This window comes from Kogia breviceps, chromosome 1 (assembly GCF_026419965.1).
Source record: "Kogia breviceps isolate mKogBre1 chromosome 1, mKogBre1 haplotype 1, whole genome shotgun sequence".
NCBI lineage: Eukaryota > Metazoa > Chordata > Mammalia > Artiodactyla > Physeteridae > Kogia > Kogia breviceps.
The window spans coordinates 144,455,894-144,469,958 of record NC_081310.1 but is presented as its reverse complement, the minus strand read 5'-3'; the positions used below and the strand labels follow the sequence as shown (position 1 = coordinate 144,469,958).

At 40.4% G+C, this 14,065-nt stretch overlaps 1 protein-coding gene across 4 annotated transcripts in view; it reads right to left on the bottom strand.

Annotated features, from left to right (window-relative positions):
* SLC35D1 (solute carrier family 35 member D1) overlaps positions 1-14,065 on the bottom strand; it is a 64,553-nt gene that overhangs the window by 21,935 nt on the left and 28,553 nt on the right. For all 4 annotated transcript variants that reach the window (XM_067006242.1, XM_067006248.1, XM_067006255.1 and 1 more), the window contains exons 9-11: positions 11,649-11,716; positions 10,439-10,517; positions 6,222-6,304 (exon numbers count right to left, since the gene is read on the bottom strand). In XM_067006242.1, the coding sequence (XP_066862343.1) occupies positions 6,222-6,304; positions 10,439-10,517; positions 11,649-11,716 (230 nt within the window). The remainder of the gene's footprint in view (positions 1-6,221; positions 6,305-10,438; positions 10,518-11,648; positions 11,717-14,065) is intronic.

The following is a 14,065-nucleotide window of genomic DNA, read 5'->3' as shown; positions in this document are numbered from 1 at the left end:
TATACTGATATAAGGAACTCTCAAAACTCAAGAAAACAACTCTAGTTTTTGAAATGAGCAAAATATTTGTATAGCCATTTTACCAAAGAATACATACAGATGGCAAATAAGCACATGAAAAGATGCTCAACATCATTATTCATTAGGAAAATTAAAACCACAATGAGATACCACTACAGATCTATTAGAATGTCTAGAATTTGAAAAACAAAGCCAAACTGACAATACCAAGGGCCAGGATGCGGAACAATTAGAGCTCTCATACATGGCTGGGGGTTATGCAAAATGGTACAGACACTTTCAAAAATAGTTTGGCAACTTCTAACAAAGTAAATATACACTTACCATACAGCCCAGAAATTCCACTCCTAAGTATTTACCCAAGTGAAATGAAAACTTATGTTCATACACAAACTTTTAAACAAATTAAAGTTTTAGCAGCTAACACAAAATACCTAAAAACTGATAACTATGCAAATAACTTTCAGTTGATAAATGGATAAACAAACTGTGATGTATCCATACTGGAATACTACTCAGCAGTAAAAGGTATAAACTACTGATACATGCACACCACAGAATCTCAAATGCAACATGGAATCTCACATGCAGTATGTTAAGCGAAAGAAGTCAGACCGAGAGCTACATAACATTATGCATCATTATATGACATTCTGGACACCATATGGATAGAAAACAGACCTTTGTAAGGGGAGAGAGGTTCAATGCAAAGGGACATAGGGAGATCTGGGGGGGGTAATACAATTATTTTATACCTTGAATATGGTGGTTACATAACTGTAATAGTTGGTTACATAACTGTATGCATTTGTCAAAACTTGCAGAACTGCACAGGAAAAAGGGGACATTTTACTGTATTTAAATCATATGTTATTATTATTTTTTTAATGGAAGGGAAAAAAAAAGAATCACAGATAAAGATAAGCTCCAGAGATTCTACAAATTCTAGCCCAGGCAGTTATGGGGATGAAGATGTCATTATCTGGAGAGGATACGTTACTTGGGCCAAAGCCACAGGCCAGAACCCAACCTCTTATGAAAGTACAGAAGCGTGTTCTGTCACCACCCTTCACTATTCATTCCCCACTTGCTCTGTTGCTTTTTTGGGCTTGGGTGAACATGCACTAATTGGCCACTGGAAAAAGGCACTTAGGGGAGTTAGAGACAGCCAGGCTCTCCACAGAGCCCTACTGAAAAAAGAAAAAAAAAAAAAAAAGAAAGGCTTCATGAATCACAGTATCAAATTTGAATGGAGCCTGAGAAGCTACCAATGCAAACCTCCTGCTTCCTGGAATTGAATCGTATCAGAGGGGGCTATTTAAACTTTTCTTAAAACAGCAAAGAAACAAGGCAGGGTGAAGGGGAACTAGATGCATCTGAGTTTAATCAGAGAATCCTGTAATAGTACAATTTAATTAGTGATTTCCTTCAAAGTGCAATAAATCAAGGATGGACTGACACCATGTCCAATCAAAGTGAAATCTAATAAGTAGCCAATTTAAGTTTGATTTTCACATTTAAAAAAGTAATGTTCACAACCTATCAGTCTGCTTATTAACTAGTGGAAGATAAGTCAAAAAAACAATAAAACCATAATTTTCATTTTAAAGTGAAAGAAAAAAAGGCAACATATACTTTCCTTTACAAATGTCGTAAAGCACGTTGTAATGGAAAGAGTATTTGAAACAGAAGGTCACCTGGATTTTAATCCCAACTCTGCAAATAATTTGAACGCTGACTGGTGACTAAGTATACTACTTATTGTCCTTAATCTTATAATGAAACAGAGATTAAAGAGATACAGCATGTAAAATTTATTACAATAAAATGTGAAAGCAATTAGGAATTATTAAAAATACTACAGAGGGGAAGAGAACCAATGACATCATTATCAACGAACCTTGCTAGCAAAACAGTACTGTTTAACCAGAACTATAATTCACTACTTAACACAAAAAGAAATTCCACTGGAAGAATTTTCAAGATGTTACGTATGTTAGGCTGACATACGTTGTAACATTCCAGCATACTCAGGCACTTAGAAGTTTCTTTAAGTAGCCTGAAACGTGAAAAGAAAAAAACCCTAATATTTCTTATAAGATATTATAAGAGATTTGAACTGCAGATATCTGAAAATGCAAACAGCAGCTTTTATTTCATTTTGACTGTCGCGTTCTCATTTGAAGGGGACAAAAAGAAAATCAAGACATCTCTAAATCAAGTCTATAACATGTCATAATGATTCTTTAATCTAGGTTTTTAGAAATGAAGGAAACTCAGGCCACATCCAAAGTCAAAACTGGTTCACCATGTTGATCCTTATATCCTGGCCCTTCTTCACAGCTATTAATGAAAGAAACTGATATTTACTAAGCATAGATGTGAAGCAATGAATCAGGTACTTTACATTCATTGGATTATTTCATTCCAACAACTCTGAAGAGACAGGTATTTCTATCCCAAACACATAAGAAAATTGAAGCTCAGAAAAGATAAACAACTCATTCAAAATCACACAGGTAGCAAGCATCAGAACTGTGACTCTGACCAAGATCTGAGACTTAGCTATTCATCTTCCTTCTATAACATGCAATCCTCAGGTATACTTATATACCCATCCTCTCACCAACTCCTACCCCACAAATAAAAAATGATTTTTCCTTTAAAAGACAAACAACAGTAGTGGCAAATAAATGTCAGGGAAAGGGAAACAATGAATTACTAACCTATTAATAATATTAGTATGGAATATTAAATTCTCATATTGATTCATAAGAAAGGTAGAATAGGTATTATCATTTGTTTACATTTGAAGAAATAAAAGCTCAAGAGAAGTTATATACTTTCTTGCAAATTAAAAAAAAAGATACTACCATATTCTAGAAAAGTTTTATAGTTTCCAAAGTGTTTTTTTTTTTTTTTTTTTTTACCAATCCATACAGCAATATACAGCAATCCAATCAAGCAAATATTTATTAAGCAATGACCAGGATTCATTCTAGGAGCTTGGGAAACGTGAGTGAAGAATACAGGCAGAGATCCATACCCTCACGGAACTTACATTATAGCAGGGGAGATAGAAAATAGGTAATATATAAAAATATAAATAGAAAAATAGAATAAGAGGGTTTGGGAGTATCAGAAGAGGAAGAGCAGGCTGCAATTTTAAATAAGGTGGTTGGGGTAGACTTCCTTGAATAGGTAACATTTGAGCAAAAATTTATAGGCATAAAGGAATTAGCCACGCAAAGTATCCGGCAGTATAATGTTCCAGGTAGAGGAAATATCCTGTCCAAGCACCTAAAGAGAGAGCATGCCCTGTATTCTAAAGGAACAGCAAGGAAGTCTGTGTAGATGAAGTGAGGTGAGGGAGAAGAGAAGCAAGAGTTGAACTTAGAGGACAAGAGGGGGATAGATCTTGTAGGGCCTTGTCAGGACTTTGGGACCTGGAGAGACAAGGGGAAAGGGGAGTAAAAAGAAGAGTGACATGTTCTGACTTACCTTTTACAAGGAATATACTGTCAACTCTTGAGAACTGATTAGGGGTGGGATGGGGGGATGAGTTAAACCAGGGATACAAGTACAGAAGACTAGGCAGAAATCTAGGCAAAAGATGTTGGTAGCTTAGATGATGATGCAAGTTATGCAGATGGTGAAAAGTGACATTCTGAAGGCAGAACCAACAGAATTTGTTAACAAACTGGATACTGGGTATAAGACAGAAGAGTCAAGGATGACTCCAAGGCTTTTGAACTGAGAGGCTAGAAGGATGGAGGCTCCATCAGCTGAGATGCAGAGACTGTGGAGGTGGAAGAGACTTTGGAGAAAATAAAGGACATGTCAGCCAGAAATGTCAAGTGGGCTACTACATATAAAAGTCTGAGTTCAGGGCTTCCCTGGTGGCGCAGTGGTTGAGAATCCGCCTGCCGATGCAGGGGACACGGGTTCGTGCCCCGGTCCGGGAAGATCCCACATACCGCAGAGCAGCTGGGCCCGTGAGCCATGGCCGCTGAGCCTGCGCTCCGCAATGGGAGAGGCCACAGCAGTGAGAGGCCCGCGTACCACCAAAAAAAAAAAAAAAAAAAAAAAAGTCTGAGTTCAGGAAAGAGGTCTTTAAAATTTGAGAATTTTGAATCCGCCTGCTGATGCAGGGGACACGGGTTCGGGTCCTGGTCTGGGAAGATCCCACATGCCGCGGAGCTGCTGGGCCCATGAGCCATGGCCACTGAGCCTGTGCGTCCGGAGACTGTGCTCCGCAACGGGAGAGGCCACAACAGTGAGAGCCCCACGTACCACAAAAAAAATAAAAATAAAAATAAAATAAAATAAAATTTGAGAATTTTAAAGCATATAAATAGTGTTTAAAAGCATGAAATTCAAAATTCTCAAACTGAATAAGATCTTTCATGCAAGTCACCCTCATCACTGTTAAAGATAAAGTCTAAAGAAATGCAGTGATATGTCCAAGGTTAGACACATATAAAGCAACTCTAACAGAGCTGGTATTCTTTAGCCTGGAATTTTCTTGAGAATACTGCATTGACATCTAGCACAATAAATAAAGGATTATTCTTTGAAGGCTAAATAAAAGGGGTTCAACTTCCAGAAAAGACTCCCCCAAAACTGTGGATAAAATATGGAACCACTGTCTCCCCCTTTTCTTAAAAAGCATTATTGAAAGACGTGAAATGTACAGTTTAAAGACAGCCTCTTCAATAAGTGGTGCTAGGAAAACTGGACAGCTACATATGAAAGAATGAAATTAGAACACTCCCTAACACCATACACAAAAATAAACTCAAAATGGATTAACCTAAATGAAAGACTAGACACTATAAAACTCTTAGAGGAAAACACAGGAAAAACACTCTTTGACATAAACCATAGCAAGACCTTTTTTGACCCACCTCCTAGAATAATGAAAATAAAAACAAAAATAAACAAATGGAATCTCATGAAACTTAAAAGCTTTTGCACAGCAAAGGAAACCATAAACAAGACCAAAAGACAACCCTCAGAATAGGAGAAAATACTTGCAAATGAAACAACAAAGGATTAATCTCCAAAATATACAAATAGCTCATGCAGCTCAATATCAAAAAAACAAGCAACCCAATCAAAAAATGGGGGGAAGACCTAAATAGACATTTCACTGAAGACATACAGATGGCCAAGAGACACATGAAAAGATGTTCAACATCACTAATTATTAGAGAAATGCTAATCAAAACTATAATGAGGTATCACCTCACACCAGTCAGAATGGCCATCATCAAAAAATCTACAAACAATAAATGCTGGAGAGGGTGTGGAGAAAAGGGAACCCTCTTGCATTGTTGGTGGGAATGTAAATTGACATAGCCACTATGGAGAACAGTATGGAGGTTCCTTGAAAAACTAAACTACCATGTAACCCAGCAATCCCACTACTAGGCATATACCCTGAGAAAACCATAATTCAAAAGGACACATGTAGCCCAATGTTCACTGCAGCACTATTTATAATAGCCAGTTCATGGAAACAACCTAAATGTCCAATGACAGATGAATGGATAAAGATGTGGTACATATATACAATGGAATATTACTCAGCCATAAAAAGGAATGAAACTGGGTAATTTGTAGAGATGTGGATGGTCCTAGAGTCTATCATACAGAGTGAAGTAAGTCAGAAAGAGGAAAAACAAATATCATATATTAACACATATATGCGGAATCTAGAAAAATGGTACAGATGAACCTATTTTCAGGGCAGGAATAGAGATGTAGAGAAGGGACATGTGGACACAATGGGGGGAAACGAAGGGTCGGACAAAACTGGGAGATTAGGACTGACATATAAACAACTACTGTGGGTAACATAGATAGCTAGTGGGAACATGCTATAAAGCACAGGAAGCTCGGCTCGGTGCTCTGTGACGACCTAGATGGGGTAGGGTGGGAGGGAGGGGATATATGTATACATATAGCTGATTCACTTCACTGTACAGCAGAAACTAACACAACATTGTAAAGCAATTATACTCCAATAAAAAATTTTTTTAATAAAAAAATATACATATAGTACACTGTAGGCACTCCATAAATGTTTGTCTAATAATAAATGAACAATTTGCTGTGAAACAGTCTAAGCTTACTGTAACTATTTGACAATTCAAATCCACTCATCAAAGTGGTTACAGTTAAATATTTTTACTTACCTGATATTTAAGCCAATGAAGTTTGTCCACGTGAAAATGTAATCTCCACCAAAGACCATTCCGATATAAGTTATTAATATATTCTAAAAAGAAAAATGGCAATATACTGTTTCATAGGTTTAACTGAATGTTCTCAATATTCATATAAACTCATCCATACAAAGACCCAAACATATATCCTTAAAATACAAAAACAAATAAACAGAAAATAACAAAAACCCAATGACCCTAAAATGAGTGTAGTATGAGCATGAACATTAACTAATTAAAAAAGAATGACATCAGTCTCTTCCCAGTCTCTCTCTGGAAGCTAAATGTTTTCACCGATACTGAAGAATACTAAAAAGATTATCAAACTTTCCCTGCCCTGCGGCATGCGCTGACATCATCAATCTAGATAGAAAAGCAGTGCTATTACTAGGGGCAGAAAACACCAAGGCACGTTTAGCAATCTCAGAGAAGAGTGCTTTTTTCCTCCCATAGAGGTAGCAGTTGACTTGCCAGGGGAGAGTGAAGAAGGAAAATCTGCTTACATGCAAGCATCTTTCCTCCTTTTTTTTTTTTTTTTTTTTTTTTTTTTTTGCAGTACGTGGGCCTCTCCCGTTGCAGAGCACAGGCTCCAGACACAGGCTCAGAGGCCATGGCTCACGGGCCCAGCCGCTCCGCAGCATGTGGGATCTTCCCGGACCGGGGTACGAACCCATGTCCCCTGCATCAGTAGGCAGACTCTCAACCACTGCGCCACCAGGGAAGCCCTCCCTCTTTCTTGAAAAGGAAAAAAGGGATGGTGGGGAATTTACCAGCGCAAAGACTTTCTAGAGCAATCTCCCTTGGCACCTTAAAAAACCACAGGGGAAGTCATCTCAAAGTAGCGTACCTAAAATCACCTCTCCCAACTCCCTTAAACCCCCAGGTGTAAACATCTTCTGCTTATCTCACTCCCTTTTTGGCTTGTGAGATCTTAGTTCTTAGACCAGGGATAGAACTGGGCCCAGGGCAGTGAAAGCCTCTGGCTCCCTGTTAATTATTCTCAGACTGTAAAGGTGAAATAAAGTTTTCCGAAGTTTCATCTCTTTTTCAGTTCTTCCCTAACCTCTCTTCTTTCACATTAAGTCACTGCCTCCCTCTGTGCTATTACAACTGCCAGAAACGGTAAATGTCACAAATATTTTTAGTACCTGGGCTCTCTCCGATTAGACCTGTGAAGCAGAAAGTATAGTGCCATAGTGTTTTTAAGAAGCCCAAAACGAACTTCAAAATTATTTTTTTAGGGCTTCCCTGGTGGCGCAGTTGTTGAGAGTCTGCCTGCCGATGCAGGGGACACAGGTTTGTGCCCGGTCCAGGAGGATCCCACATGCCGCAGAGCGGCTGGGCCCGTGAGCCATGGCCGCTGGGCCTGCGCCTCCGGAGCCTGTGCTCCGCAACGGGAGAGCCCACAGCAGTGAGAGGCCCGCGTACCGCAAAAAAAAAAAAAAAAAAAAAAAAAAATTATTTTTTTAATGGAGTACGCTTTGAGAGACCATTCAAAATTACGTCAGCCTCTTCTAGGTCTAAGGATGGAGACCAAAAGTTACTTTAGAGCAGATTTTCTTATTATTTGAGAGGAAAAAAATAAAATAAAATACCATGTAACAGTAAACAAGGCTGGTAGGCAACTTGGGAAAATGTGAACAGGACCTCTTGGAATACAGAGATCCAGGGAAAAGAGAGATTAATTTGCATAAACTGCCCAAGGAACTTCAGAAAGGGAAAGGACAGAGAACTCAACCCTTGTTGCTCAAAATCAGTCAGAAATTAGAAAAACTTTTTTGTTTTTTTTTTTTTCAAAATGGCTCCGCTTTGGAGCTTCCTTTCCCCCTCCCCCTTCTCTGCCCTCCCCCCTCTAGAAAAACTTTTAAAAAAATACTTATTTATTTATTTGGCTGCGCCAGGTCTTAGTTTTGGCATGCAGGATCTTTAGTTGCGGCCTATGGGATCTAGTTCCCTGACCAGAGATCAAACCCGGGCCCCCTGCATTGGGAGTGTGGAGTCTTAGCCACTGGACCATCAGGGAAGCCCCAGAAGTTAGAAAAACTTCAAATATATATTAGGGTATCCTAACCAAGGTTTTCTATCAGAAAAGACAACCCATGTTCCCAAAGTAGAACTTACCAGGAAGCACAGAAGAGTCTGCGCTGGTAGCTCAAAACTAAGACTGCAATCTCAGCCTTTAGTAAGTACCTAAGACTCAGCTGGAAACCCTGATGACTTCCACGCCCTACTTTAGAGATTCTGATTCAATACACCTGAGGTGAGCCTAGGACTTTCCATGTTTAACTAGCTCTCCTAAGTAATTTTCCCACCACACTCAGGAGAAACAAGGAATGCTGACCCAAGGGTTTATGGGGTTAGGATCCTCAAGCACAGAAGGAAGCCTGCTGGGGAACAGTAACTGGGCTACAAGGGTTGTAACTGGGAGGCTAATGAAAGAAGCTCCACTGTGGCCTGAGACACTCCAAACCAGCAAGGACATCAGGGTACTCCCATCTGTCTGAAGGTATAAGACATCCTTTAATAGCAATACCACATGGCCGTGAGAAGCAACAGCAATTATACACCACAGCTGACCCTTGAACAAAGCAGGGGTTAGGGGTGCAGTGGAAAATCCAACTGTAACTTATGGATGGCCCTCCTTACCTGTGATTCAGCATCTGTGGATTCAACAACCACAGATGGTGTCGCCCTATAATATTTACTACTGAAAAAAATCCAAGTATTAAGTGAACCAGAGCAATTTAAACCTGCATTGTTTAAGGGTCAACTATAATCAGATAATCCATTTTTTCCCCTCCCTCTAGAGTTTGGAAGTAAAACTACTCCCTTTGGACTAAGTTCATATATTTCTGTGGGGAGGAGGAAATATCAAAAGAAAAGTACTGGACTTTATGTTAATGAGAGCATGACTGTATTTGTACCCCATGCTAATAATGATAAAGAACGTACACTAAGAAATTCTAAGCAAATAGGTTTAGTTATCTGCCAAATAACTTTCCCTCACCATCCTTCTTCTTGGTTAAAAATATGGCACCAACTGTTCTGTCTCTCATGTTCTTACTGTTTTTATTCTGAAAAGGCAAGTCATCTACTTTGCTCTTGAAGCACTCACTTTACAAAAACCGAAACAGGGCTGAGAGCTAATTTGGGGGCTGAAACTGTCTCAGCCAGGCTAGGCCTTTGAATGCCTATCTCTAGCTTTCACGGGAAGTCACACAACTGACTTGTTATAGTTTAATTTAGAATTCTACTCACACCAAACACTCCAAATCCATGATTTGAAGACAGACCTTCTGAAGTTTTAACCCAAATCTAGTTTCTAAAATAAGGTCAGGCCGACCCAACTCCATTGGGGGTGTAAAGGGAAACATAGCAGAACAGAACAAACTTTGCCTCTGCAACCCCTTCCCTCGCTATTGACAAATGGGGCACCAGAAAATAAGTTCCAAGGGCAACTGCACTCTTTCCTCCAAATGATCCAGGACCTACCTCTATCTTGCTTTTTTTTAGAAAGCAAGCCTACCTCACAAATTCTTTTGGAATTCAGGGATGCTGTGGCCTCTTCGATCTTAAAGCACCAGAATCACAAAGTCAGATGAAAGAGGCCTCAGGCTTCAAGTCACTAACTGCAGCTCAATATTCAAGTCAGCTTGGCTCTCCTGGCTGAAGACAAATGAGCCTCCCTCAAATAAAATGGATCAGGAGGAAATGACATCACTGGAAATGTCAGACACAGCTTTTAAAAGTGGGCCATTTAAGGTTTGGCTCACGCTTAGGAAAACTCCCTTGATTGGTTTTTGGCAGGCATCCTTTTCCTACAGAACAGCCAGAACTCAGCAAGGCAGAGAACAATTCTCATTGGGAGTTAAAGGGACAAACCTATCAGTACCAAGGTAGTCATCTGCTCTGTGAGAAACAGGGCTGACTCTCCTTCCTCTGCTCTGAGATGACACATTCTCCTTTTCCCATACTCCTCAGACCTAAGTTGCCTGAAAGTAGAGATGATGCTTTCCCTGAGTTCTTAAGGATTGTTCTAGAAACCACCCCACAAGTCATCAAACTACCAAGGCAACACATGAGGAAATAAGAATGATGGGGCTTAAGGCCACAGCCAGGCTTATTTTAGAGGAACACTTTTCAAATAAAGAAGGCACCCAAAAGAGAACCGTATTTTTTCAACTCACCTTAATACAGCCAACTATTGTAGTTGTAAGAGCAGAATTATACTGAGTGCAGAGTACTGTGGCATACATCAAGATAAATCTGGAAAAAAGAAGGAAAAGCTATCTTATAAGTAAGATTCAACTGCTGATTTTATAATAACCTCTAGCCAAGAGAAACAGTGTTGGCCATGCCAGTACATTCTACTAGTCACTGACTGACTGTGAGCTTTCCCTACTTCACTGCTGCTTATACTGCAGCTTCAGATTTTTTTTAAATTTCATTAAAGAGAAACACATGTACATTTAATGATCAGATGCTTTTCCCAGCTACCGCACCAAAACCTTGAAACCACCATTCACAATAATGAGTACTCTTTTTGGATCACAGTCCTAATTCACCTAACCCAGATAGAAAGCTCAGGACTCACAGACCCTGGCTCAGGTGTGCATGTCACATGAGGCCAATATGATTCCAGACCAGGGTGAAGGCAAGAGAGATTCTTAAGGATGGAAGAAAAGCAAATGAGAACTACTTTAAGAGGGGATATAGTTCACTTAAGAACAAAGTGGCAGCAGTCAGCAGCCCCAGATTTTACAATGAGGCTTCGAAGACTGACTCAGTACCAAGGTATCATGTCAACTTTATTTTGAAGCATCCAATCACTATGTACCTAGCCTGTGCCAGATCCGGTCACAAATATCGAGTGAAATGACTGGTTGAGGGAAAAAAGCATTAGGGATATTTGGAGGTGAAGAGAAGAGGCAGATACAGCACATTTGCAGATACCCTCTTGCCTTCTACAACCTGGCAGGGAGAAGTCAGCCCTAAACTCAAAGGCTGCCACTGCTACCTACTAATTCTGCAAACTTAGACAATTTACTTGAATTCTAGGCCTGCTTTCTCATAGGTAAGGGGACAACAATATCTGTCAAATGGTCAATGTAGAAATAAAATTAAATAATGCATGTTGAAATATAATGGTGCTTATCACATACTAGCTTATTGGGTAAATATTAGTTTTTTTCCTTCATCCTTCTAAGCATGACTTTGAGATCAGTTTGGTAGCCCTGAGGGCACATTCCCAAGGGTGGTGAAACCACTTGAATCTGGAGGTTTATCCTAAGCTGATACACTCAAGGGACAGAACAGGATACTAAGGAATGAAGCAAAAAGACGCTAGAACAAATCTGTCTCGGAAAACTATCTGTTAACAAGGCAGCAAAGGCTTACCCCATCACACAAGAGAGGGTGAACTGCAGAAGAAAGAGGGTGTCGGCCCAGCCTTCAAAATCCATTGCCTGTAATACACAAGAAAGCCCCAGACTTTAGAGCAGGCTCTCAACATCAGACGTTCCACTCATTAACCCAACTCCTGTGTGCTTGCTCCCGCCACACTCTGCCACATACATACATTTCCCTGCATCGCTCCAAGCACAGAGAGTGACGTTCAAGAATGTCATATACATGGAGCTGAATAAATAAGCAGTTCTGTAAAGTTTTCTCCTTTCCAAAATATGTAAGATGAGGGAGATTTTGTACTTCTCCCTGTTGGTACAAGGAAACTGATATTTGCTTGAAAGCACAAGCCATGTCCTACTAATCTCAGCAGTTCTCCCAGATGGCTGGTATTAAATAAAGGCTTTCTCAAACCTTAAAACGTATTTCTTCCCTGTAACGTGCGAAAGCTCAAGTACAGCCTTAGTTACACAAACTCAGCTGAGGTCTGTCCAGGAAGAATTCCTATTTTAAAACAGTTGATTTTGTAAAAGCAAGATTTCTGTTGTTCTGTTTGTTTTGAAGCCAAAAGCAAAGTAATGAATAGAAATGACAGGTGCTTTGATCATCTCATTTCTCATCCAATAGGGAGGGTTTGTCTCTCAAGTACATAATTTCTCTTGCAATGTGAGTTTGTCAGGCAAATATGAGAAACGCTCCACTTTTTCTCTCTCTGCCAACCTGTCCAGCTTGAACTCTTGCCACTTCACCATAAATCTCACCGCTCCAGGGCTCCAGCAATACCAGGTTCCTTGTGGTTTATAAAACATAACCTGCAGTTTCAAACTCACATGCCTTCGCCTGGAACACCCTTCCCCTCTACATTCATCTGACTCCTGCTCTCCCATCAAACTAGAAGTCAAGCAGCTCCTTCGTGGGGCTTTCCCGGATCAAGAACTCCTTCCTAGGCTTCCCTGGTGGTGCAGTGGTTGAGAATCCACCTGCTGATGCAGGGGACACGGGTTCGTGCCCCGGTCCGGGAAGATCCCACATGCTGCAGAGCAGCTGGGCCCGTGAGCCATGGCCGCTGAGCCTGCGCGTCCGGAGGCAACGGGAGAGGCCACAACAGTGAGAGGCCCACGTACCACAAAAAAAAAAAAAAAAAAAAAGAACTCCTTCCTTTGTGCCTCAGCAGTACTTCTCTTTAGTGCTCTTATCTCTCTGAACTGCAAATCTTTCTACACCACGGCTACAGACTGTGAGCTCCCTGGTGGGAGGAGCCACATCAAATTAACTGAATCACATTCTCAACACAGCATTTGACAGACAGTAGACATTCAATTTGTTTATGGTTCTTTGTTGAGGCATAACATATAAAAAATAAAATTCACCAATTTTAAGTGTGTAATTCAATGAGTGTTGAAAAATATATAGTCATGAAACCACCATTACAGCCATGATAAAGAAATTTCGGCCTAAAACCATGAAACCTAGAAGAAAACACAGGAAAAAGCTCCTTACCACTAGTCTTGACAATAATTTTTTGGCTATGACACCAAAAGCACAAACAACAAAAGCAAAGGTAAGAGGGACTACATCAAACTAAAGGGTTTCTGCACAGCACAGCGAAAGAAACCATCAACAAAATGAGAAGGCAACCTACGGAATGGGAAAAAATATTTGTAAACCATATATCTGATAAGAGGTGAATAGCCAAAGTATATAAGGAACTCATAACTCAACAGCAAAAAAAATCCCCAAACAACCAAACAACCCAATTAAAAAATGGGCAAAGGAACTGAATAGACATTTCCCCCCAAAGGAGGCACAAATGGACAACAGGTACATGAAAAGGTGCTCAACATCACTATCAACAGAAAGATGCAAATCAAAACTACAGTGAGATAGCACCCCACATCTGTTAGAATAGCTGTCATCAAAAAGACAAGAGATAACAAGTGCTGGAGAAGGTGTGGAGGAAAGAGAACACTTGTGCACTGCGGGTGGGAATGTAAATTTGTACAGTCAAGATGGAAAACACACACACACACACAATGGAGCATTATTTAGCCATGAGAAAGGAAATCCTGCTTTTTTTTTTTTTTTTTTTTTTTTTTTTTGCGGTACGCGGGCCTCTCACTGTTGTGGCCTCTCCCGCTGCGAAGCACAGGCTCCGGACGCGCAGGCTCAGCGGCCACGGCTCACGGGCCCAGCCGCTCCGCGGCATGTGGGATCTTCCCAGACCGGGACACGAACCCGTGTCCGCTGCATCGGCAGGCGGACTCTCAACCACTGCGCCACCGGGGAAGCCCGGAAATCCTGCTTTTTACAACAACATAAATGGACGCTGAGGGCATTATGCAAAGTGAGATAAATCAGACTGAGAAAGACAGACACGGTCTGATCTCACTTACACGTAAAATCTAAAAAAG